At 39.5% G+C, this 24,332-nt stretch overlaps 1 protein-coding gene across 1 annotated transcript in view; it reads left to right on the top strand.

Moving 5' to 3' along the window:
- Positions 1-24,332, top strand: part of dapk1 (death-associated protein kinase 1) — a gene marked incomplete at its 5' end in the record, with an annotated part of 92,939 nt that overhangs the window by 22,693 nt on the left and 45,914 nt on the right. The window contains 2 exons of the mRNA XM_079251922.1: positions 12,613-12,834; positions 22,475-22,613. Of these exons, the coding sequence (XP_079108048.1) occupies positions 12,613-12,834; positions 22,475-22,613 (361 nt within the window). The remainder of the gene's footprint in view (positions 1-12,612; positions 12,835-22,474; positions 22,614-24,332) is intronic.

Genomic DNA, 24,332 nt, shown 5'->3' with positions numbered 1-24,332 from the left:
ACTGTGTGTTCCTTGAGATTTTCACACAGCAGTGCAGACTGGTTTGTGTTGATGCACTTGAAAAATCTATGAACAGTGCTGTTCGGATGAGATTGGGATCACTGGAGAGGTTAGGTGAGCTACAGCCTCAAGCCCGTTACAATAAGCAAACAGTAATAAGTCCTGAAAGGTGTTAACATGCTTATTGAGGTGAGTCGTTAAGGGCAAATTCACATCAGCCTTTTTGCGCCATTTCCGAGTCTGTTTGCTCGGAAAGTCCGCTTTGTTTGAGGAAACGTGAACGCGCCAGACGAATTCTGATTTGGATCACAGAGGTGGACTCGGTCCGCCTACAGACATAGTTTTTGGTCCGTTTCAAGTCCAAATACAGTAAGTGGACTACAAAAATAGTCTCTACCTGCATTTGGCTTAGTGTTGCATTGTGGGTAAATACATAGTGATGGCGTTAAGGGTCCTCTGCCCCACCTGGTGTTCATACTGTGTCTATTATTGCAGTGTATTTCTGCAGTATACTTGCATAAGACAAAATAAAAACCCAAAACAGCCATAGTTTCATCTCTCTGTTTAACTCGCAGATGGAGGAAATGGAGTTTTCTTCTTCGTGTAGGTCTTGTCGTCCTCTTCTAAATACTACTGCAGTGCCACCTCTGGTGAGAATGGGAATATATTATTCTGATGGTTTGGCTTATTTAACCAAAGTTCAACATGAACGTGAATGATACACGCCTCCTACAACTGAGCCGAGTCCCCAGTCGGACCAAGTCTAGTGGACTGTCCTGATATGAATGCACCCTAAATGATTTTATTTTGTCCCCATGAATCCTTTAGTTGTCATTGTTTCCATTTGTAGCCTTGTCCTGTATGTGTTTCTACTTGTTCATTTTGTGTACATTTGCAAGATAAATACTATGAAGGGGGTGAATATTTCTTCATTTTGCTTTTAGTTTGTTTGTATTTGTCTTTATTTTTTAGCCATGTGCTGAAAAGGGAAGGGGGATATATTATTCCAATGGTTTAGATTGTTTGACCAAAGTGCAGCGTGAATGCAATCTCTGTCCGTCTTGAACACCCCCCTACAACTGAGCCAAGCCTCCAATCGGACCAAGTCCAGCAGACTATCCTGATGTGAATGCAGCCTAAAAGTCTGTCATGGACTTTAAAGGTGTCGGATGTTGGGGCATTTGGTCTTTTTTGTCATTTCGGCCAGATGGTTGGGGAATTTTTAGGCACCAGAACAAGCCACGATGTCCTCCACAGCACAGGGACCCTTTTCCATCCATCATAGCTGTTCTGAGGAGGTTTTACTCATTAATTACATTTTGGAGATCTAATTTAGTTTATGCTGCTGGAAAACAACCTTTCCGTTGCCATGGAGATTCATCGCAGCAGATGTTTACAAAAAAAACTTGTGATGAACAAACACATGACTTTTTTTTTTCTTTTTTTTTTTTTTTTAAAGGAAAAGGTCATCAACATATGATAAAATAAACACGGTTTGATCGGACATACTATGAATTGTTGCTCATCCTAGAATTCTGTCGTCCGCCCAAGCCAATCACACAGCCCGAAAGTTAAAGCACACACCACACACAGACATCAAATTAAATTTACAGTTTTACTAGACATATTTTTGGTATCCTTGGGTCTCTCTGTAAGAGCAGATTTGCCATAAGAAGCAGCAGATCTTCATCAGTCTCATTGAATTTAACCCTGTGTGTCCATTCAGCAGGCAGTGTAACATAGTAAAACTGAGAGATGACTTGGTGAATTTGGAAAACTGAGATAATTACAGACCTGCTGCGTCAAGGATAAAGAGATATTTTGCAATAAATCAGTTTGCAAGTAACAACCACAGTATCTTTCCACAGATTGTAGCTATCAGCAACAAGTCACGCAAGGCTCCAAGGCATCATCACACACCCAGGCAGCTCTCAGACACAAACAAACTTCTCTCCACCAGCTTCTTTCCTGTCATTGGTTACCATCCAGTTGCTGTAGAGGAACAAGTAGGCCAAAAGTGGGAAGCCTTGTCTGCGGTTCAAGCACAACAAAGGGAGCTAAGCAATATGATCCTTCAGACTATTTGATGTTTGCTCGGCAGAGGGTTGAGGGGGTGAGGAGCTCTTGAAAAACAGCCTCCCTGCCTCTGTTTGTCTGTGATTCCCAGGGAGGGCTTTTCTTCAGTACCTGCTCATTATTTTTACCCCATCTCTGTGCTTATTCAGCAGCAGTTGTGCAAGTCAGTGCTCTCCCTGCACATCCCTGGAGGATGAGAGGGATTTCCTTGCTAGTCTGAGCTGGTGAGGAAACATATGGATTCCATCACGTCACATTAGCATGCAAACTCCTAAAAAGGACTCAGTTAAAGAGATTCTCTATGAAGGAAAGCATGCTTGATTTTCTTTCTTTTTTCAAAGCAACATTTGGTTTTGTTTTTTCTTCACCAAGGAAAGAGAGCTCAGTTGAGCTGCTGCCATTTTCCTTGTTTGTATGTGTGCAGCTGGTGTTTTAATGAAGGGTGGGCTTACTTTCCCCTCTCTTTATGTGCCTACAGCGGGAGAGCTTTAGATAAAAAACAAGAGTGTAGATTTTGATTGTGATTCTCACAGGCAGGCAATGGCTGTTTATTTATTTTTTAGTTTTGCTGTTTTTTCCCTTTAGATTGATGCTGATGGGAACTTTCCTCCATTAGAGAGGCTTGTTCATGATACGCATTTTGTATTTCTTCTTCTGATTTTGAACACATTTTCTGCACAGAATTGAGATGTCATTGTGTACAATGGCAGTGAAGGCTATTTTCATTGTTATTATAAAGATCTTACTTCATCCTCGACCACTTACCTGCTTGGTTGGTCTCAGTCAAGCTCATCTATCTTTCTCATTTCTCAAAGTGAGCCCCGCATGAAAAGATTTTTCTTAAAGAAACAAACCAAAGCTCTTTCCTCAGTTTGTTCATCATCCCTTCAACTCTCTGATGTTTTGATTCCAAAGTGGGTGATTGTGATTGACAGGTGTAAAATGAACCACATCGAAGAAATAAAGAACCTAAACCAATTCTGATTGGTCGGAAGAGAATAGTGACAGAAACAGTCCGTGCGTTTACATGAGATATTTCATTTCTGTTTAATTCCGAATAAAAGTGCATTCCGCTTTAAACTGATAAGAAATGACCATGTAAACACTTAATTCCTAATGCTAATTTCTACTCGGAATTAAACTTAATTTTGATGTAAGTGTCTGGTTTTTTCGCATTTTAATTCCGAACTATTTAATTCCTCTGTCATGTAAACCTTCATTCCGCTCTAAGTTAACTCCGGTCGTTCTGAGCATACTCGTTACCTCGTCCTGTCCCGATGACTCGTGTTGTTTTGCCTCCCGTGTTCGGTGGTCTATCTTTCTTCTCCTTCTCAGTTGCTGCAGAAAGTGAAGTAGTATGCTCGTGTTGAGCTGCTACTTCACATTTATAATAAAAATAGTGGCGAAACTGAAACTTATTATGTAGTTTTTACAAGTTACGACTAAAAAGACGAGAAGCAGGGAGCCGACTTTGTTTTTTTCCAGTATACGTCATACGTCACGTGCACCCTCTGTCCAATCAGAACCCTTCCCAACCCGCCGCTCCAATTAAGTGAGGACGTGTTTCATGTAAACATTTATTCTGAATTATTATTTTCATGTCAACTTGTAGGAGAATAGGTTCATTTAGAATTATTTAATTCCGGATTAAAAAGACGTCATGTAACCCTAGTCAATGAGAGAGCATCCTCAGGTGCTCTGTTAGCCAGCAGTTTAAGGCAACCCTTATCCAGCGCACCTGAGTCAAACGAATGGCTTATTCGCAGGCGTCTACAGAGCTTAATGACATGCGGATGAGGGAATTCCGCCGTTTCATTCAGGTGTGTTGGAGAGGGGATGCATCTAAAAGTTGCAGGACAGTAGATCTTAAAGCCCAGACTGGGGTGCCTCCAGCTCCTCCACCCATGAGCGCTTTGATTGGTCAATTTGACTAGAAAAGCGCTATATAAGTACAAGTCCATTTACCTTGAAACTTTATTTGTACAACCGCATAAAGTAATCCTTAATAAAAGCTGACAGACTGGTTACCAGACAGGGCACTGTTTGAGGAATTCACTTTGATCTTCCATCATGTAATGATGGTATGTTAAAGGGAGGTCGCCTTCTTGATGGGAACGTTTCCCCAGCAGTCCGTAGTAAGCCACTCTGGGTTTAAAGCATCAGGTTATTGACCCAACTCCGACTTACTTAAGGACTGAAACACAATTACTGTTGCAAAACTCTATAAACACTGTGCTTCACTTTGTGTAAGTCCTTCTTGCATGTTACCCAACCTGAATACGGATGTGGCCACTATTCAGCAATTATCCAGAGCTGCCGTTACGCTTTGCCACAGCTCTTTGACGGCGCTCAGTCCAACACCTGATACAGATGCCGAAACATGAAAGTCCATGTCGTAAAGGCATAAAACCATGACATTATATGCTAAATGGTATACATGGCCGCTACATGAACAAGTTGATTTGGATTACACTGTAGGCAAGTTTTAGACCTGTTTTGTAAACTACTGAGTGAATTAGTTTGAATTTATACGCACAAGGCTTCACTTAAATGTCCGACAGCATAAGAGCTGCCTTAATGTTTTCAAATGTTTGATTGGCTTCTGTTTTACATTATTTTTTAAGTGGACTAGTTGGCTAAGTTACTTTGTGTTCTTCCTAAAAACACAAAGTAACAAAGTAAAAAAAAAAAAGGAAATGAAAACAAGATGCTTCCTGGGCAAAACATTGTAAACAATAGGGCTGTGATGATATGCTTTTGTCCCAATTCGATTCCAATTTTTTTGGGTGCCGACTCAATTTTAATTGCGCTTCTCACAATTCTTCGATATTGCTGATTTTTGAAAATTAAAAACAAAAAAAAAATGTAGAAAACTTTTTTTTGCTCGTCATTTTTCTTGGTTTCAATGAGGACAAAACAACACAGTAGCCAGACAATCATTCTGCAGCTATAATGCCTAAGAAAACAGGTAAAAAGATCAATAAAAGCAATAAAAATGACAAAAATAATTTTTAAAAAATCTATTTTTTTTTTTAAAAAAAAATCTATTTTAAAATTGTGAAGCAAAAAAAATCTGATTTTCAATTTTTCGGTTTGATTTTCCCACCCCTAATATACAATGTGAGAAATGTCACAGGATATGGTCAGAATGGCACAGATGGCATACAGTCCACCTCAGGAAAGCAGTGGTTTTCCTTTTGTCTTCTGAAACAACATTCTCACTCCAGGTCACAGGACTTCTCAGGCGACACTTTTCCTCTTCACGAAGTTTGAGTTGTTGGACAGTTTTAAGAAGGGTGATACTAATCGCTGTTTGCTTTTGTTGAGGGATTAGTTTGTCATTGTTTTCATATACCAGAATACAAATTTCTGGTTTCTGTGTTTAGTAACACATTAAGGGCACATTCACATCAGCCGTTTTGCATCGATTCCCAGTCTGTTTGCTCAGAAAGTCCGCTTCGTTTGGGGAACCGTGAATTCGCCAAACAAGTTGTGATTTGGATCACAGAAGCGGACTCGGCCTGTCTACAAACGCAGATCTCGGTCCGTTTCAAACAGACAAAATACAGGAAAAAAAAGTCACTTCCTGCATTTTGCGTAGCATTGCATTGTGGGTAAATACATAGCGATGGCGTTAAGGGTCCTCTGCCTCGTTTGGTGTTCATACTGCGTACATTGTTGTTGTGTATTTCTGCAGCATACTTGCATAAGACACAATAAAAACCCAAAACAGCCATAGTTTAGTCTCCATGTTTAACTCGCAAGTGGAGTAAATGAAGTTTTCTTCTTCATGTGTGTCCTGTCCTCTCTTTTGCTAAATACTAGTGCAACATCATCTCTGATGAGAATGGGAATATATTATTCTAATGGTTTGGTGCAGCGTGAACACAATCCACATGGATACACGGCCCTACATCTGAGCAGAGTCCCCAATCTGACCGAGTCTAGCAGACTGTCCTGATACGAATGCACCCTAAATGATCCATTGAACTCCTGAACTTGCAGCTAACTGTCTCTTCAACTGTTAGTTTAAGCAAATGATCATGTAATTTGCATTTGTCATCACACATAAGCATAATCCTACATACATTTACTACAGTTGTTCAAACATGACAGCTGCACACTTTTAGCTAAAATGATTCTCCTTTTAATGGATCCAAGGATCACTCACCTTATTGTGGCTCTATCCACGCTCTATCATTTGAATAACGTTGTGTGTGTGTGTGTGTGTGTGTGTGTGTGTGTGTAAATGTATTATATTACTTGCACAGTATGTGAACAACAGCCCTGTAGTCTCTTCTGCCTGTTTCTCTGTTAGCAACAGATCAGATCCTGATGTCTGCACAGAGGCCTGAGTGACAGCGAGTCTGGAGCAGCAATAGGTGGAGGCCAGACTGAATGGGGGTGGATGTGTTATTTGCATGAGAAAGCCCTCATCCTCTCTCTTCCTCCTCGCATTGTCTGCTTCGTGTTTCTGGCTCAGTAACAGCACAATTCACTTCCTTAAAAAGCCATCATTCCTTTTAGTAAAGTTTCTCAGCAAACAGGTTCTCATCAGGGAGATTTAGATTCCTGTCTGAAGTATCATGTGGGTCACTTTGCTATTTAGAGGGAAAAAAATGAATTTTTTTTCATTTTGTTTTACAAACAAATGTTTAGAAAATATATTTTTATAGTTTATTTGTTGTTCCTTAAGTATATTGTGTATTCCAGAGTCCACCCATAACGCAGATTAAGCAAAATCTAAGCAAGATTAACACAGATTAAGCAAAATCTAAGTAATATTTTTTACTTGATAAGACTGAGGAATTCCTCTCAAGTCCTTTTATACATCTCAGTGAGCCTCCTCAGCAGTATTTCACCAGTGTTGTGAAATCAGCTGAATGATGACAGAACTGTTGGTTGTGTGACGGTGGGTCGATGACAGAATCTGGTCCGTTTAGCCTTTTATGGCTTAGAGGATATATTTAACAGGAGCACTGGGCAAGATCATTTCTCTTTCTGAAAAGTAGGGAGTGATGGGCAGCAAATGACCCGAGACAGGATTCAGAACCTGACATTCCCTGTGATTATTACCCATACTCAGGGTTACACATCCTTCCATTTATCCTGGGTTTCATCTCTGCTGGTAACGTCAGCTTTTCTGTACACAATGAGTTTAGTGTAAAGGGTTGTTATTGTAGACTAGGCGTGTAGCGGTGTTGTTTCTACACGTAGCTTTCAGCTAACACGGTCCCGTTAGTAACTGTTGAAGGCAACAGTCATCTAAAGAAGGAAGAATAAATAGCACACTGGTTTTGGTGTGCTGTAGAGGTGGACAGAGGTTAACAGTAAATAAAAACAATAAATAAAAAGACGGAAATGCGGAACAATTTAGAGTTCAATTGTTTCTAGCCAGGATGAATACATTATTACATATGTTGTATAAATATTTACCCAAACTATTCTTAAGTTAGGAGGAACTACAATGCTACACTTGTTCTTGTTTACTCTCTGGGTGTTCAAGTGTTTCTTTAAAATTATTTAAAAAAAAAAAAAAGAAATGGGAACAGAGATGCAAAATAATCATATTGTACTTCCTTTTTTTTTCTTTCCTTTCTTTCCTCCTTGTTATCAAATTGATATTGATGACATTGTACTGTGTATGTGAAGATGTCCCTGACCCTCAATAAAAAACATAATTATAAAAAAAAAAAAACAAAAAAAAAAAAAAACGGAAATGCTACAACAGGCTTGGTAGGACTGATTCACACCTGGGCTTTAAACATCTTTTATTTATTTTTATACCTTTTATACTTATGTTACCTTTATATTTTCTTCAACATCCCAAAATGTTTTGAGACAGGATTTTAGATGCCAAAGTTCTGTCTGGCCTTAAAGCAACACTACATAACTTTCTGACTCGTTTTTAACAGCCGACAGACCATCATTAGGTCCAGTCCTGGAGCCGTCATCGTCCTGTCGCGCTCTGAGGCTGGAACACTAAACTTTTTTTTTTTTTTTTCTTCGAGTTTGGCAGCTGCATTTTGCTTCATGGCGCAGCATCACAGGCGATTTTTAACATGCATTATGGCTGTTTTAGTAGAGAAAGGCAAGAGGAAATCATCAAGAGGAAGTGAGGAAAATAAGTAACAAAGCAAGAAAAAAGTCAAGTCGACATCAGACTGACTTTTACTGGCTGGAGAGAGCTCAGAGAAGAGAACGAATGTAAGATGGATGCGTTTCCTTTGTTAGTATAACCTAACTTTGTTAGGCCAAAGTTCAGTTGTTGTTTCAGTCACATCTGACTGGTTAAAATAACTTTTGGGTCAGAATAGGGGGGCGTTTTTGTAACTGATGCTTAACAAATAAAATTTCCTCCCATACAGCTGGCAGCGACGTGGTCTAGATCTCACATTTACTCATCAAATACCAAGAGACATGTAGTAACGTAAGGATTAGTGAAGGAGACATTCGATTAGCTAAATTACAACAGTGCATCCACACAACTTTGGCAGAACTGTTAGTCAGATGACAGCGCAGGGATAATTTATTGTGACCATGTTTTTGAGCCAAGGTAGAAAGAAACGCTTCCAGATAAGCCTCTATGATGTAAATCTGTGTGAAAATCTTGCTGTGAAAATCTGGAAAACAAGACAGATTGCGGCGCCACCTCTAATTTTCTCTCACTCTTCTTTCTCTCACCCCTACTCCCTTGTTCTCTTCCTTCCTCTGTGGGTGTTTGGTACACTAAGTGCTTCATGATTGCTAGGGCTGTGAGGAGGCACAGTCGGCGGAGGCGTCAACAGCCTTCAGCCAAGTGTCCTCACTTCCCCAAGTGGTTTTTCTGGCAGTGTTTTGGTCGAGTGACAGCAGAGTCAGCGTTACCCTGATCAAATCGCAGCATTCAACAACAAGGCTGCAAGGCAACGTGATGGCAGAATTTCCATAACAGCCTCCGTGTTCTTCATACATAAACTAATTTGTCATGCTAAAATGTCAAGTAGACCCACCACATTTGGATTGCCTCTCCAGCTAAAAGTGCTTGTTCTGTTTTAGCTGTCCAGCTGCACACAGATTTATTGCACTTGACTTTGACCTTTCTTTAACCTGTAGTGTGTTAACATTGTAGAATTTAAATGAACATGCAGATACATCTAGTTTGCATTTCAAGCCTTGTGTGTTCCTCTTGTGCATGACTTGAAGCAAACATTTTTATTCACATGCTATAACCAAGTTGTTGCAGACTTTTAATAAACATGATTGTCTCTCAGACTATATTTTTCTTCTGGGATGTTTGGTCTCTACCAGGAGAATAATGACATTTCTGAATCTCATTTTGGATGAAGATGCAGGTCCTTCTAAAGCCAGCAAAAGCATAAGATTGAGTGTTACTGTTAATTGATCCTAATGAGTTTTCTAATTGCAGAATTTTAATTTTATTAAAATCTAAAGGGGAAAGAATGATGTTGGTGCATAAATAAATAACTTTCATTCGTCATAATTAACAAACATCATTTTGATTTTAGCTGAAGGCAGGAAAGACCTCTGGTATTTTAATTGCAGCTGAAGAAGCCTCAGACTGAACCCCACTCCACCTTAGAGCAGGACAATATAGTAGGACATGATAATACATTTTATTTAAAGAAAGCACCTTTCAGAACAACCTAGGATACTGTACGAACATTATCACATCATCAAGTTTTGATAATTTTATCAATTTGACTTGTTGTAAAAAGCAAAAAGTCAATTAATTGCACGATAAGAAAAAAATGCACGCAATAATTTTCATTTGTCTTTCCTTTTTTTTTCTTGCTCACTCCAAGCGAGTGCCGCATTTGTTTTCAGACAATATTACCTAAACAAGGCAACGCAACAAGCTTCCATTTGCACTTAAAACACAACCATCTACTACAGGTTTCCCTGCTGGGAAAAGAAAGACATTAACAATCTGCCTGGATGAACATGGATGTTACAAACAGCTGTTTCCCAACTTTACAATGACGTGAAAAATGACATACTGGAGGTGATTTAAGACATTCAATTTTAGCATTCCACCTCTGGTCAAGTCCAAACATGTCCCCCTTATAGGAGCTTTACCATAAACTATGTAACTGTGTTACATGGTGTTTAGAGACCAGATGTTCCAGATGACCACGTTGCCAAAACCCCAGGAGAAATCCAGATCTGTTTTAGCAGACTGGGGACTGGATGAGCATAAACTAAATGTTGAGCTAAATGTTCTTTAGAAATTAAAGTATGTTGATCTTTGAAAGGGTGTACTTGTATTATTATAACCTCATTGTTATTTTAGTTGAAAATGGTCTTAAAATGACAACAATAATCGCTTCACGCAATAATATCGTCTATCGCAATTATTTCTGAGACGATTAATCGCATGGCAAAATTGTTTACCGTGACAGGCCTAGATATAGTTTTATGTTACAAGCATACTAAATATACTAATACTATAATGACTTCATGGGACTTTAGGATTTTTAATTTGAAAGATATACCTTCTGAGATGCAGTGATGCAAGAAATGATGCATAATGTCATCCCATCTGCATAGTTGCTTGGTCAGCTGCCAAAATAATGTCAAAAAGAGAAACACAAGTCTGTTTGCACGTTGCAGTTATCAGTTTTTACCAAATGTTACCCATTTACTTATTCCTGACATAGTGGGGCTTCTTTAACCCTCTGCTCTGACAGTTTGGGAAGATAACATGAGCGAAGTTTAAGTCTCAAGCCATCTGAGACTTCTCTCCAACATTTCTGCTCCACTTTAATGCCTCAGGTTGTAGTTTTTGTTTTCTTTTTTGGTTTTCTTGGCAGTTAGCAACCAGCTTAAGGGCATGTTTACCCACAACTGGTGGACTGGTGAGAACTGAAGGATCCCCTGCTGATTCCGATGGGTCGACTTAAAATGTGTAATGGCCCTCACAGAGATTGCTGTAAATTTAATCCTACAAAGACAAACGTATTATATTTGATACGTACAGTTTCTGAGACATTTTGCAGCACTTTATGGTAGAAACTTTACTTAAATTCCTGTTGTTAATCATAAAATACTGGTCTCCTACCCCCTGGTGGATACCAGAAAGCAGATCACATGGTAATAAATGGTTAAAATACAGAAATATAAAGGTTTTTTGTTTTGTTTTTTTTTTATCCCAGATTTCGTAAAAAGCCCAGTAAATACTTCATATAATAACAAAGATTGTTTTAATTCATTTAATTTGTGGAGATTGTTTTAATCGTTGTATTTCAGAGAAGCTGCAGGTTTGTCTGTTGGGTTAAACAGCCGCTGCAACATCAGCTCCAGGTGCAGCAGTCCTCAGGTCAAAGCCAGCTCTCGTAGTTTTGTTCAGTTTTGTTGTATGAACTCCTCCAGAAATGGTCTTCTTTATTCAGGGAAAGCTAAATGTATGTGTAGTTTTTCACCACCTCCATCACTTCTCTGGGAATGGACTTAAACTTGCCTCTGGTCCTCATAAGTTGAAGTTAAAAGGCTTAAATTCTTTTTTTTTTTAGGAAAAAAGCTGAGAACACAAAATGCTAATATCTTTTCCATGTTGTGAGTAATTAAAGCTGTAAAGCAAAGCTCCCTGTGGAGAGGAAGCTCAGTCCTGCATCAGCTGATGTGCTGAGCTTTGATTCTTATCAGTGTGCTGCTGACACTGAGAGCTGCACAGTTTGGCTCTAATTTACACACTGTTGTCAAACTGATTATGGGGAGCTGCTGAAGGTGAAGGCAGGTTTTTTTCCCTCCCTCTCTTACAGTCCGGGGAAGCATGAATACTCTGTTGTTCTACTGCAGCTACAGTTTCACTTCCTTCCCTCCTTTCCCTCCTTTCTGTGCATTAGCAGTATATTACCAGGAGCAGCAATGATATGAGATGCAACCAAATGGTGTTAATCTTTTTCAATGTGTAAGACGAGTATTATTATGTCAGTTCCAGTCAGACACATCTCTGGTGTTTGTCTGATGTTGCCCCGATGTTTACCTGAAATCCAGTAATCCAGAATTTATTACCGCCTGAAAACAGGCGGTGTCTACCGTGATTCATCAGCCAGTTATTAATTAAAGCTGTTTCTAATCAACACTTTTCGCGCTTCATTCCCACCCACTCCTTTTGGATCAGATGTCTATGTTTACTGCACTAGAACTGGTTCATGTATGGCCTGAAGTCTATGTTGTTTTGGTTTTTTGTTGTTTTTACTGCTGCTGAACATTCCCGGACCCTGGACCTCGTAGCAGCAGAATGTCCTTGCAGATTGTAATTATTTGTGTTACAGATGTGCATCATTGTCAGTTTAGTCAGTTTGCACCTTGCAAACCTCCTTGTTTCAATCTTTTCTTGATGTTTTGTGTATTTTAATAGAAATTTGTGCAAAATTAAAGCTTGCATTTCATCATTTATCGGAACTATATTATATTAGACTTGTTTACTGGTCACATTTCTAGAGATAAATAGAAACTCAACCCACTGTCAACAAATGATTTCTTCTTTTCAAAAAGAGTTATTATTGTTAACACTGTTTTTGTTGTTGACAGCGGTCAGTTTGCTGTGGTCAAGAGATGTCGGCACAGGAGTACAGGTGTGGAGTATGCCGCCAAATTCATCAAGAAACGGCGAAACAAGTCCAGTCGACGAGGGGTGACGAGGGAAGACATAGAGCGTGAGGTCAGCATCCTGAAGGAGATCCAGCACCCAAACATCATCACTCTGCAGGAAGTCTTTGAGAATAAGACTGAGGTCATCCTGATCCTGGAACTGTAAGTGACTTTGCTGTGCTTATGTCATGATTCACTGAAGCAGCTGCGTCGTAGGATGTGGTTATTCAGAGGATATTTACTCTTTACCAAGTTGTTTAGATCTATTTGGCCTTGTATTGACTTGAGTAGTTGGGTGTAGAGACGCTGACATTATGATTAAGCCCATTCAAACAGGTACACACCATAGACTGCATATAAAAAGATGGATTGAAGCTCAAGGGGCAGTTCCTACCATTCATCGTTGTCTTTGCAGTTTCATGCGCGCTGTCGCTCCCAGAAAATACAAAAATGGGCAAAGAGGGGGTTCTGTGAGCAGGGGTGGATGATTGACACCCATCAAACTCCAAACTGCCTGTAGCTAACTGGTGCTAACCAGCTAACAGAGGTAGATGAGCTAAAGCTAAGTCACGCTGTTTGCTGACGAAAACCGCTACATTCTGCCTTCCTGCAGCTGGATATCAGATACCTGCCAATCAAAAGGACACAGCCCAAATTATGCAGAATTTCATCATGTTTATTTGTTCTACAGTTTGCATAACCTGGATGGTAGCATTGTTTATTGTGTGCGTCGTGATCTGCGCAAGCAGCGGCGACTCTGTTTACTTTTTGTGGTTGATAAAACAACTTTTCATCCTTTTACGAGTTAACTGTGATTGTATCAGCTGTATACTGTTTGCTGTTGGAATGTTTTGGTTTTGGTAACCTTTTTGGGCGACTATACGTGTGTGTGTGTGTGTGTGCACGCAACTTGGGAAGTCCTGCTGCATGTCCAAAAATAATGCTCTGGGTACACTATGCTCAAGTAAGGGATCAATGTGTTCAGTACTGGTACTCAGTAGGGCTGTGATGATATGCTTTTGTCCCGATATGATTCAATCCCAATTTATTTGGTGTCAATTTGATTTAAATTGCAATTCTCACAATTCTTCTATATTGCGGATTTTTACGGATGAAAAGCAAAAAAAAAAATGTACAAAACTTTTTTTATTTGGTCGTTATTTTTCTTGATTTCAATTAGATAAAAACAACCTAGTAGCCAGACCATCATTCTGCTGCTATAATGCCCAAGAAGAGAAGTAAAAAGATCAATAATAACAATAAAAATGACAAAAAATTGATAGGGGATTATTTTTATTGATTGGAAAAAAAAGGGGATTTTTTAAAGAAAAAAATCCATTTTAAAATTGTCAAGCAAAAAAAATCCTGATATCCGATTTTTTTTTTTTATTTGATTTTCCCACCACTAGTACTCAGGTATATTGTGGTGGTGAAACCATGCCATGTTGGTACTAACGGACCAAACGGTGCGTCCACAAATATCCCCCACATCATTACATCAGCAGCCTGAGCTGTGGATTTAAGGCAGGATGGATCCATGTTTTTATGAGTTTTCTGATTCTATCATGTGAATGTGGAGCTGAACTGGAGACTCATCAGACCAGCAACGTTTCTCCATCTTCTATTGTCCAGTTCTGGTGAGTCTGTGTGAATTGTAGCCTCAGTTTCCTGTTGTTAGTTGACATGAGTGGCACCCGGTGAGGTCTTCTGCTGCTGGAGACCATCTGCTTCCACTGCTGTGTGTTCAGAGGTGTTATTCTGCATATCTTGGTTGGAGCCAGTGCTTATCTGACTTCCTGTTCTCTTTTTATCTGCAACCAGTCTGCCCATTGTCCTCTGACATCAAGGCATTTTCATCCAGACAACTGCTGCTTGTTGGATTTTCTCTTTTCAAGATGCACAAACTCTAGATGGTTGTGTATCAAAATCCCCACAGATCAGCAGTTTGGGAAATGGTCAGACCAGGGTGTTATCCATGTAATCTATGTTAGCTTTCACTGGTTTTGATGCTAATTATCTTTTTTAATTAGCAAACACACTGGCGAACCTTCCCCATGACCTGGGTTTTTGACACCGCTCATAGCTTACAATGTTTTCCACACTGCTGCTGAACTTTTCTTCTGTTTTCCTAAACAAACTGCATGTAAATAGTGACCTTATCTGTTGATACACTGGGGCAGCGGTAGATAACCAAAGACTATTTACCGTATCGTATGAATCTCATTACCGACACTGTTATCAAAGAAAGTTTCTCCTGGATGATCCTGACATTGGAAAGCTTCTGTCAGACCTTCTAGGATTCAGTACACTTTTAAACCTTTTAAATTGTATCTAATTGTGCTTTTACAAGCAATTTATTTACTTTAAACAGTAAAATCATCAGTTATCGCATCACAAAGCATGGCAGCTATTATTCAGAGTTGACTGATTAGAAAACATGAGACTGTAGCTGAAACCTGTTACTGGTGTCGTGTGGCAGAAGGCCACTTTTCTTTGTTCCCAACTCCCGCTAGACCAGTTTAACCAGTCTGCAAACAACCGACACAGTAAGATCAGTGATGTTTGTCTTAAAAATACATACAGTCGGTATACACACGTTTTCTTCAGAACAGATACGCCTCAAGGCAAAATACTGAGTACAGAGTACTCTGCATTTAAATGTCATTACAGCCAGAAGTAATGTAAGGTTCAGAGCACAACTACAAGTATTTCTGACGACTGATCACACATGACAGGACTTTTCAAATTTCTTCAGAAGACAAAATGAATACTTAAGCTTTCCCTTATTTTTGCTGATCTAGAACCAAATGTATTTAAAGAAAACAGAAACAATCATCTAAAAATAACCAAACCAACTTAGTGACAAACTCAAGGTCAAATATGATGAGGGGTCAGTCTTTGTGCCATAATTTATTTGTTTATTTCTATACTTCTAATCATGTTTTGGATTGTTTGCGAGCCCATTGCAATGAATAAATAAATATATGATGTTAATAAAGTCCATTGCAATGAATAAATGGATAAATGATGTTATGAAAGCATGTTTAATCTGCATATTTTCTATAAATGTAAGTGTCCAAGGTTAGCACTGTTCTGGGACCCCTACTCTGTTTGAAACCCCTGCAGTAATCAGAGGTCAATTGAGTTTTTTTTTTTTTTATTATTATTTAGCTTTAAAGTGACATTGTGGGTTTTTTTTCCCCTTGCTTACTGGTCAAAATCAATATCTGCATTTATATATGTTATGTTTGGTGTATTACGACCTTCATGAATAATCTGACACATTTTCATCAGCGAATTATAGATTTGTTTGTACATAGAACAGGTAAGCTGGTAGGAAAGCACCATCTTCCAACTACAGATGCCAGTTAGGGACAAACAGCACCAACAACATCAACTGTCTTTTACAAAAAAAAGCAGGACTTTGCATATGCAGCAGCAGCATCGCAAAAGCCATTTTCACCATTATAATAAAATAAAAAAGGCCACTTTAAAGTTAGCTTTACTGGAGTGGCCTTAAAGGACAATTAACATGGTGCCAGTCTTCCTCAGGTAGAAGGAGCTCAAGAAGGAGAAAGATTTAAAAAGGGTTGCTGAAGTTGAAGCTCCAGTAGTAAATCAGTTGGACTGTCCAAATCTGCCTAAAGCTAACTTTCTTCTGTTGGCTTTGTTTGACAGTGTTGCTCATTAGCATAGGTAGCATATGTTACAGCGTTGTTGCAGAAATGGATGTTGACGTGGTTTCAGTAGCTTTCAAAGTCGCAGTGAAAGCTGGCTTTTTCCGTTTCAGTAAATGCCAGCTTATAAAGCCTTCCAACCATCTTTAAGTCTGACTTCACCCCAAGGACTGAAACCTTGCAAACACACAGTTCCACCATTGCTCAACAGGATTTCACGCTATGAGTTGGTATTAAATGTGTTGTGTTCTTATAGGATAGCAGAGATTGTAACTCTTTTTCGTCTCCATGTTATGAATTTATTCAGCCCATGCAGTAAGGCAGCTGATCCCAGTCAACATCGTGGACGAACTTGGTTCAGTGGCTGAGCAGAACAAACACTTGGCATGGAAATGACTTGTTTAAGAAGTGTTGAGGCATTTTGATCCATGCTGGCTATCGTTGTTGGAATAGGTGTTCGAAATGTGAGGAACAATGCATAATTTGTTTGAATGCAATACACAGTTTCAACATTAGAAGGGAGTACTGTATTTTCACGACCATAAGGCACACCCTACAGTCAAGTCTCAGTTACGGGTGCTATTTCTGTATTTAACACATACATAAGGCGCATCAGATTTTAGGGTGCGGGTATGGTAAAACCAAGCGGCAACCTCCGGCGGTTAAAAGTGAAGCCTATGCGGAAGTGCATAAAACTGCAGTTCCCGCTTCATCCGCTAGGGGCTGGCTGCAAAACAGAGCAAATTAGACTCCATGTTAAAAAGACCAACTTCACAGCAGAAATAAACATGTTGACAGCCTGGTGCAAAAATCCATTTTCGGTTTATAGGTCAGGTTTACCTTCATGACAACTGTGGGGGGAGTGAATTTTTTTCTAACTCGCCCGTTTTAAAGTAATTTAATCTCGAAGTTCTGCAAATTTAGGGTCGTGTCCTTTTGAATGACAGGTACCAATCTCTGGCTTCAAGTAGGAAGACGTAGAACAACCGCGGTTTTTAGCCGGTTAACAACGTGACTTAGCTTTAGCCCGCTTACCTCCGTTCGCTGGTTAGCTCCTGTTATCTCGGGGTTAGCTCGGTTAGCTTTTAGCTACAGAAAGCTTGGAGTTCGCTCGATGTCAATCATCCACCATGACGCTCACGGCTGCCCTCTCACCTCCACCTTTTTGCCCATATTTGTATTTTCCGGGCGAGACGGCGCACATGACGCTGCTAACATGGCAATGGTAGGAACCGCCCACTGAGCTTCAATTCAGCTCTTCAGAAACCTATGGGTGACGTCACGGAGACTCCGTCCATCTCTTTATATACAGTCTATGGGTAAAACATACTGGTAGTCTAGCCTAAAACATGCTTGCTTGTTTGTGGGTGTTTTTAAAAAAGGCAGCGGAAGAAAAACTGAGTTCAGTTGTACTTTATTGAAGAATTTAGCAATGTTTTCATGTTGTTTTTTGATCAATCTTCATTCACAAATCCATCAAAGTCCTCATCTTCTGTATCTGAAATGAACAGCTGGGCTAGTTCTCCATCGAACATGCGAGGTTCCCGCTCGTCAGTCCCGTTGCCGTGTGGCTCCTCATAAATTATGCCGGCTTTTGCGAAAGCTCAAACAACAGTGCAAGCAGACACGTTAGCCCAAGCTTCCGCAATCCATTCACAAACTGTGCCGTAACTGGCTGCCTCCCAGTCTCAGTAAAACTGTGTTCACTATCTGTCATCCATCGCTCCCAAACCGTTCGCAGCTTCACTTTAAATGCCTTGTTCATACCAATGTCCAGCGGTTGGAGTTCCTTCGTCAAGCCCAAATCTGCTCGAATCGATCATCCAGTTCGGGTCACCTTGCCTTGTTTCCGCGGAAACTCAGCTTTGTGTTCTTGACTTGGCGAAGCTCGTTTTTCTGCTTCCTCCACTTGCGAACTATGGATTCATTGATCTTGTATTTTCTCACGGCTACTCAATTCCCATGTTTGTCCACGTAGCTGATAGCTTGCAGTTTGAACTGTGCTTCGTAAGTGCGTCTCTTCGCAGGTGCCTGAGGGCATGCCTTCAGCGTCTTCTTTCACGCCCACACTTTCCCTCTGAACGTCCACCTTTTATCTATATAAGCATTGTGTGCTTATATAGATAAAAGGTGATGCTCTGTCAGTGAAGCGGCGCGCTCATCAAAGTCACACATCATCATTTATAGTTTTTGGAACTCGGTACACACATAAGGCATGCTGCATTATAAGGCACTCTGTCTATTTTGGAGAAAATAAAAGACTTTAGTGCGCCTTATGGTCGCAAAAATATGGAAATTCTCTCAATGTCCCTTTAAGCTTGTCAATTCACTGGATGGTTATGGTGCTTTTAAAATCAGTGGAAAGTTTAGGTATTTTTATTGTTCCCAAGAAGCAATTTGGTGTGCAATAAGTCTGTAAGCATAAAACAATAAATCACATACCAAAAATATCAACCTGGATAGTGCTTATATGTTGTCAGTTACAAGGCTGATAACATCTGGAATAAATGACCTTTTGGAGTCTATTTATTGTGCATGGTGGTGCAGAATAGCTGCACCTTGACGGTAGCAACACAAACTCTCACCTTGTTTGAGTTTGTTCCAGCTACTCCGCTGCACCCGTTTAGTTTTCTTCTTATCGAAATGTCTCATACAGCATTTAAAAAAAAAAAAAAAAAAAAAAAGTCAGTGATTCACTTTCATTACATAATGACATGCAAACTCTTGTTCTCAACTCCCTTTCTGTTGTGAAACAAGGATTTGTCTTTACTGCTGATGTGTAACTGGATTTGTAGACGTATAGCTCAACCCTTTGACATGAGAGGGCTCTGAAAAAGTGGTTTCTGCTCTACTGACTATGGAGACAGTTCATTTTCTTTACAAGTCTGTCAGGAATAATACATCCCAGTGATTCCTAAACTTGCTCTCTGAGCCACTGACAGTTTTTTGGTGTTTGTCATTATATGTCAGGTTGGATGTGTTTGTGTTGGCATGCTGCCACAGGATCCTGGTAAGGGATGAAGCGCAAACCAAGAAGTGGTTTTGAAAGACTTCTTGAGAGGAAGGACACCACACAGCAGGCTGCATTTCCTATAGATTTTTATTAAAATTGTTTTTCTGTGTAAATTTAGCCACGCCGCTGTAATTCCTCATCTGTTTTGGTTCTTTTGAGGTAAAAAAATTAAGTGAGACTGGGATGAGCTGATGTTGCTTTGACCTGGTGGAGATAGTTACTGATTCAAACTGTGTATGAAACAGAGGTGTGCAATCTTAGGTACTTCAAAATTCAATTTGACTTCAATTCAGGTCCTATAGTTCGATAATCAGGATCTTTTTCCACTTGACTACATTTATACTATTTATCCTCCATTCAGTATCCATTAATTCAAGTAACCAAACAAATTTATTTCCAACATCTTCTATTCATGTGGAGCCATAATAAATCCGGCTGCTGTGACATGGTTGCAGTATTAATATTCGATTTTATTTAGGCTTTAAGCAACTCCCATATATTCCAGGTCTAGTTTGTTCTCATGTCCATAATAACCAAAATGCTAGCCTTCAAACCACATGAGTAAATCTCATGCTTTAAAATGGGAACTGTAAAGTTTTCTGCTAGCTTCCTGTTAGTTTCCTGCTAGCTTCTTGCTAGTTTCCTGCTAGCTTCTTGCTAGTTTCCTGCTAGCTTCCTGCTAGTTTCCTGCTAGCTTCTTGCTAGTTTCCTGCTAGTTTCCTGCTAGCTTCTTGCTAGCTTCCTACTAGCTTCTTGCTAGTTTCCTGCTAGTTTCCTGCTAGCTTTCTGGTAGTTTCCTGCTAGCTTTCTGGTAGTTTCCTGCTAGCTTCCTGCTTGTTTCCTGCTTGTTTCCTGCAGGCTTCCTGCTGGCTTCCAGCTAGCTTTCTGCTAGCCTTCTGCAATCTCTGCAGTTGAGTATTTGCCGCCCGGACACTGAAAGGGGGATTGGCTGGTCTGTCTCCCTTCAGTGTCTGTGGAGTAGCGTGACCTTAAGCGTCCTGTCACACTTTACAGTTGTGTTTCTGTCATTTAATTATTTTAGAAAAAAATTAATTTCTGAACATGTACAAATCGTAATTAAATCAGCACATGTTCAATTGAGATGGTTAAGATAAACAGTGAATCAGCCCACCAATACTTATTTTTAATTTGTACCTAAAAGCAATCAAAGTGTAATTATATCTGCTTGTGGATGATTAATTTTGGGATAAAGACATAAATGGAATTTCCTTTAAAACAGACACATTCATTGGATATAATTAAGAAAATAGGTTTAGTTTGTATGTAAAACATCTACCGACTGCATCTCAGTGCCTCGAGGGTTTCACTAATTTCCCACCCATCTAACTGCTAGTATTATGTAAACTTAGAGAAGATGACTCCATCCATCCATCCATCCATTCATAATAAATATACAGTACTATAATAAAATACATTCAGACAGCTGTGACACTGTGCAAATTATGCAAATAACTGCATGATCTACTCTTCACACCTAATGTGCTAAAACACAGTTGAAATGAAAGCAAAATAAAAATGAAAAACTGCATAATTCCAAGTTTCTGTCAGCAGTCAGTAGCTTTATGGCTGAAATTAAGTTATCTTTTTGTCCTGCAAGCAAGGACATAATAACTTTTAATGAAGCACTGGTATATTTGGTGAGCCCACTTCACTGCATAGTCAGTGTTTCCCTGTTCCTCTATCGGTAGTACTGGACTACCTGAACTTCTCCATCATGAATGTTGCTGGGTTCGTGCTCAGCATGACCTTTTATAAACTCACTAACAAATTCCTTGGTCTTAGCTACGTTAAGATCAAGGAAATCCAGGTGAGGGAGGAATCCTCAAGCATTCCCATGTCAGCTGACACACAGCACCTCCAGCGTGTCCTTGGTCTTCCTCCTCTCAGTGGGAGGACACCTCACCAGGGAGGTCTCAGCCAGATGTCTGAGCCAACTCATCTAACTCCTCTTGATTTTGCGGAGTAGCAGCTCTACGCTCAGCCTGTCTTGGATGATGGGGTTTCTCCTCATGTCTCAAAGGGAGAGTCCAGACAGTCTGAGGAGGAAACTCTTTCAGTCACTACCTACAGACATATATGTGACCATATATGAGAGTAGGAACGAAGATCAACTGGAAAACCTGGAGCTTTACCTTTTGGCTCAGCTTCTTCTTCACAACACTCAGAGTTTGCATTACTGTGGATGATGCAGTATTCTAGAGTAATTTCTAACATTTGAATGGTTGCTGCTGTTAAATGAAGAAAAAATAACTCAATTATTTTCTCTTAAATCAAAACAGAAACGTGTAGATTTAAGAGAAAATAGTTATTTTTTCTTCATTTAACAGCAGCTACCATTCAAACGTTAGAAATGACTCAAGCCTTGTTCCAGTTTGTCCTCTTCTTCCTCTTCTCGCCTCTTCAGTCTGGACAGACGGAGTACTTCTGACGTTTAACCTTGACCGACTTGTTTGGAAGCAGACAGGTGATCTGCAGAGGCAGAAACATTTTCTCCTGTCAGAGAACGTGTGTTTCCACTCTGTCAACCACTACAGAACTTCTTCTTGAAGTGTTTGACAAACCCAGGCTTTAAATGTGTTTATCTGCCTCATCTCTTCTGCTTAGTCAGCCCCATATCCACTCACAGCTGGCTTTTTTCCTCACATTATGGTTTGACCAGCATCATCTTCTCCCATTGCTGCCATTATCATTAAGTTTAATAAATAAGTCATGAAATAAGCCAAATGAAAAAGAACTGGTATACATCACTGATTAATATGCACTGATTATGGCATTAGCCGTTAAATGCTGTATATATATATATATATATTTCCTAAAATTTTCATCCTTTGGAGTTAAATGTAACTTGGCAAACTTGTTTTAGTGAAATTTTCTTATCTTTTAGGCATGATCTGCAGTAGTTGGTGGTGCAGAGCCCTGGTTAGCTTCTTCTCTGAACGTGTGAATTGTTCAGACTCTAAGGCATCGGGATGATTAGATTAGATCAGATCAGCTCAGCTCTCCTAATCAGGGATTTGTAGCTGGCTCTGATCTGAGGGATATCGCTTGTTTTAATGCTTTCTTCTTTCTCTTTTCCTCTCTCCCTGTTTAGGGTTGCCGGCGGTGAGCTCTTCGACTTTCTGGCGGAGAAGGAGTCGCTGAGCGAGGAGGAAGCCACTCAGTTCCTCAAGCAGATCCTGGATGGGGTCCTCTATCTGCACTCCAAACAAATCGCCCATTTTGACCTCAAGGTACTGCCACAAGAGTAGATTTGTAGTATTTTTAAGCCCTACTAATAAAAACTGCAACATTTATCTGTAAAACTGCAGCTATCATCCAGATTTAGGATAAAATTAAACCAGAAATTATTTATAACCTTAAAAAAATGTTTAGAATTTGATATACTGGTATCCCTGTGGAGAAGCTGTCTATAAAATACACAAATACAAAGCAGGCTAATGCAGTCTGTTAGAGTCAGGCTGAAACAACTGAACAATTAATCAATCATCACACAATGCTGCCCCCATGGTTTCTGGTTGTAGTGGAGAGGACAGAGGATGGACAAAAGGTTGTACAGTCGTCCTCAAATGTCTTCATCCCCTTTCATTAAAGAAAAGGTTGAATTTACAACAGTCGCTCCAATAACTGAAGACTAAAAAAAGGATCAATAACTAAGAATTTGCCAAATTTTAATTTGTTGATATAAGATACTGTTTTGTCATTTATTTGATTTGAAAAAAACAAACAAATAAATCAGTCCTGGACAAATTAGAGCAGTTTTCTGATGAACAGTGGGACAAAATACCTGTCAACAGGTGCAGAAGTCTGACTGAGAGGAACAGAAAACACCTGACTGGAGCGGAAACATTAAAGGATTGTTCAACTAAATATTACTTTGAGTGATGTAACATATTTAATCATATTTTTTAAAAATATTTCTACTTACCCAGAATTAGAAAATCATGTAATAATTTTTTTTATTTATTACTTTTGTCATTTTCAGCTTATTTCACAGGCAGCTGTTTTTTTTTTCTTTTCTAATGGGGGGTGTGAATACATTAGAGGACAACTGTGTGTGTGTGTGTGTGTGTGTGTGTGTGTGTGTGTGTGTGTGTGTGTGTGTGTGTGTGTGTGTGTGTGTGTGTGTGTGTGTGTGTGTGTGTGTATATATATATATAGAGAGAGAGAGAGAGAGAGAATCCTTCTGTATTTTGTTTTTCATATTTTCAGTCGCCTAAAACACATAAAACAACGGTGACTTTCCCCAAAGCCATGTTGTGTTTATACAATGCCGTCTGCTGCTTTCTTCTGAAAGAACACTTATCGGCTCACAAACCAAGCAACCTCAACATTTATCTTTCTTATTTAAGGTCGCAGTAAATGTTTGCACCCCTGAACAATCCGTGTCCACGTCTATTCTCTAAATGCCACCCAGTCTGAGAACTGAGTTAAATCCACTCATCGCCAAGGGGGCTTCTTTCAAGCCAGTTTCTCTTTGCCTGTCTGGTGTTTTTAGTTTGTGACCGTGACTCGTGTGTTTCTGGATTCCCACCTGTTTATTATTGAGTGTGGGACGTTTCAGTTCCAGAGGGAGACGGTGAAAAGGGCAAAGTGTGCTTGCAACAAGGCACCGCATTATAACCTCAGTGTCATGCCATCCATTTCTGATCAATGCTAAAGCTTTTATTGATCACTGCAGTGTCTGCTTTGGATGCAAGCTGCTGTTATGCACTGCTCTGTTTTTGCTCCACTTAAATCTGTCATCTGTAACTTACAAATTAGCTTAAATACTTGAGACAATTTGCAGTATTACATGAGCTTCATATTTTTTAAGAACAATAATTTTAAAAGTCTTTTTTTTTTTTTATAAATGTGAAATTATCAGATTTTTTTTCTTTTTTTTTAATGCTCTGATATATGAATTATTAAAAACTAGTGCCAGTACACTGATTCATTCATTATTTTTTTTT

The sequence above is a fragment of the Telmatherina bonti genome (assembly GCF_933228915.1).
Source record: "Telmatherina bonti genome assembly, chromosome: 13".
Classification (NCBI taxonomy): Eukaryota; Metazoa; Chordata; class Actinopteri; order Atheriniformes; family Telmatherinidae; genus Telmatherina; species Telmatherina bonti.
Note: the sequence above shows the minus strand (reverse complement) of the source record. Positions and strands in the feature narration are given on the sequence as shown.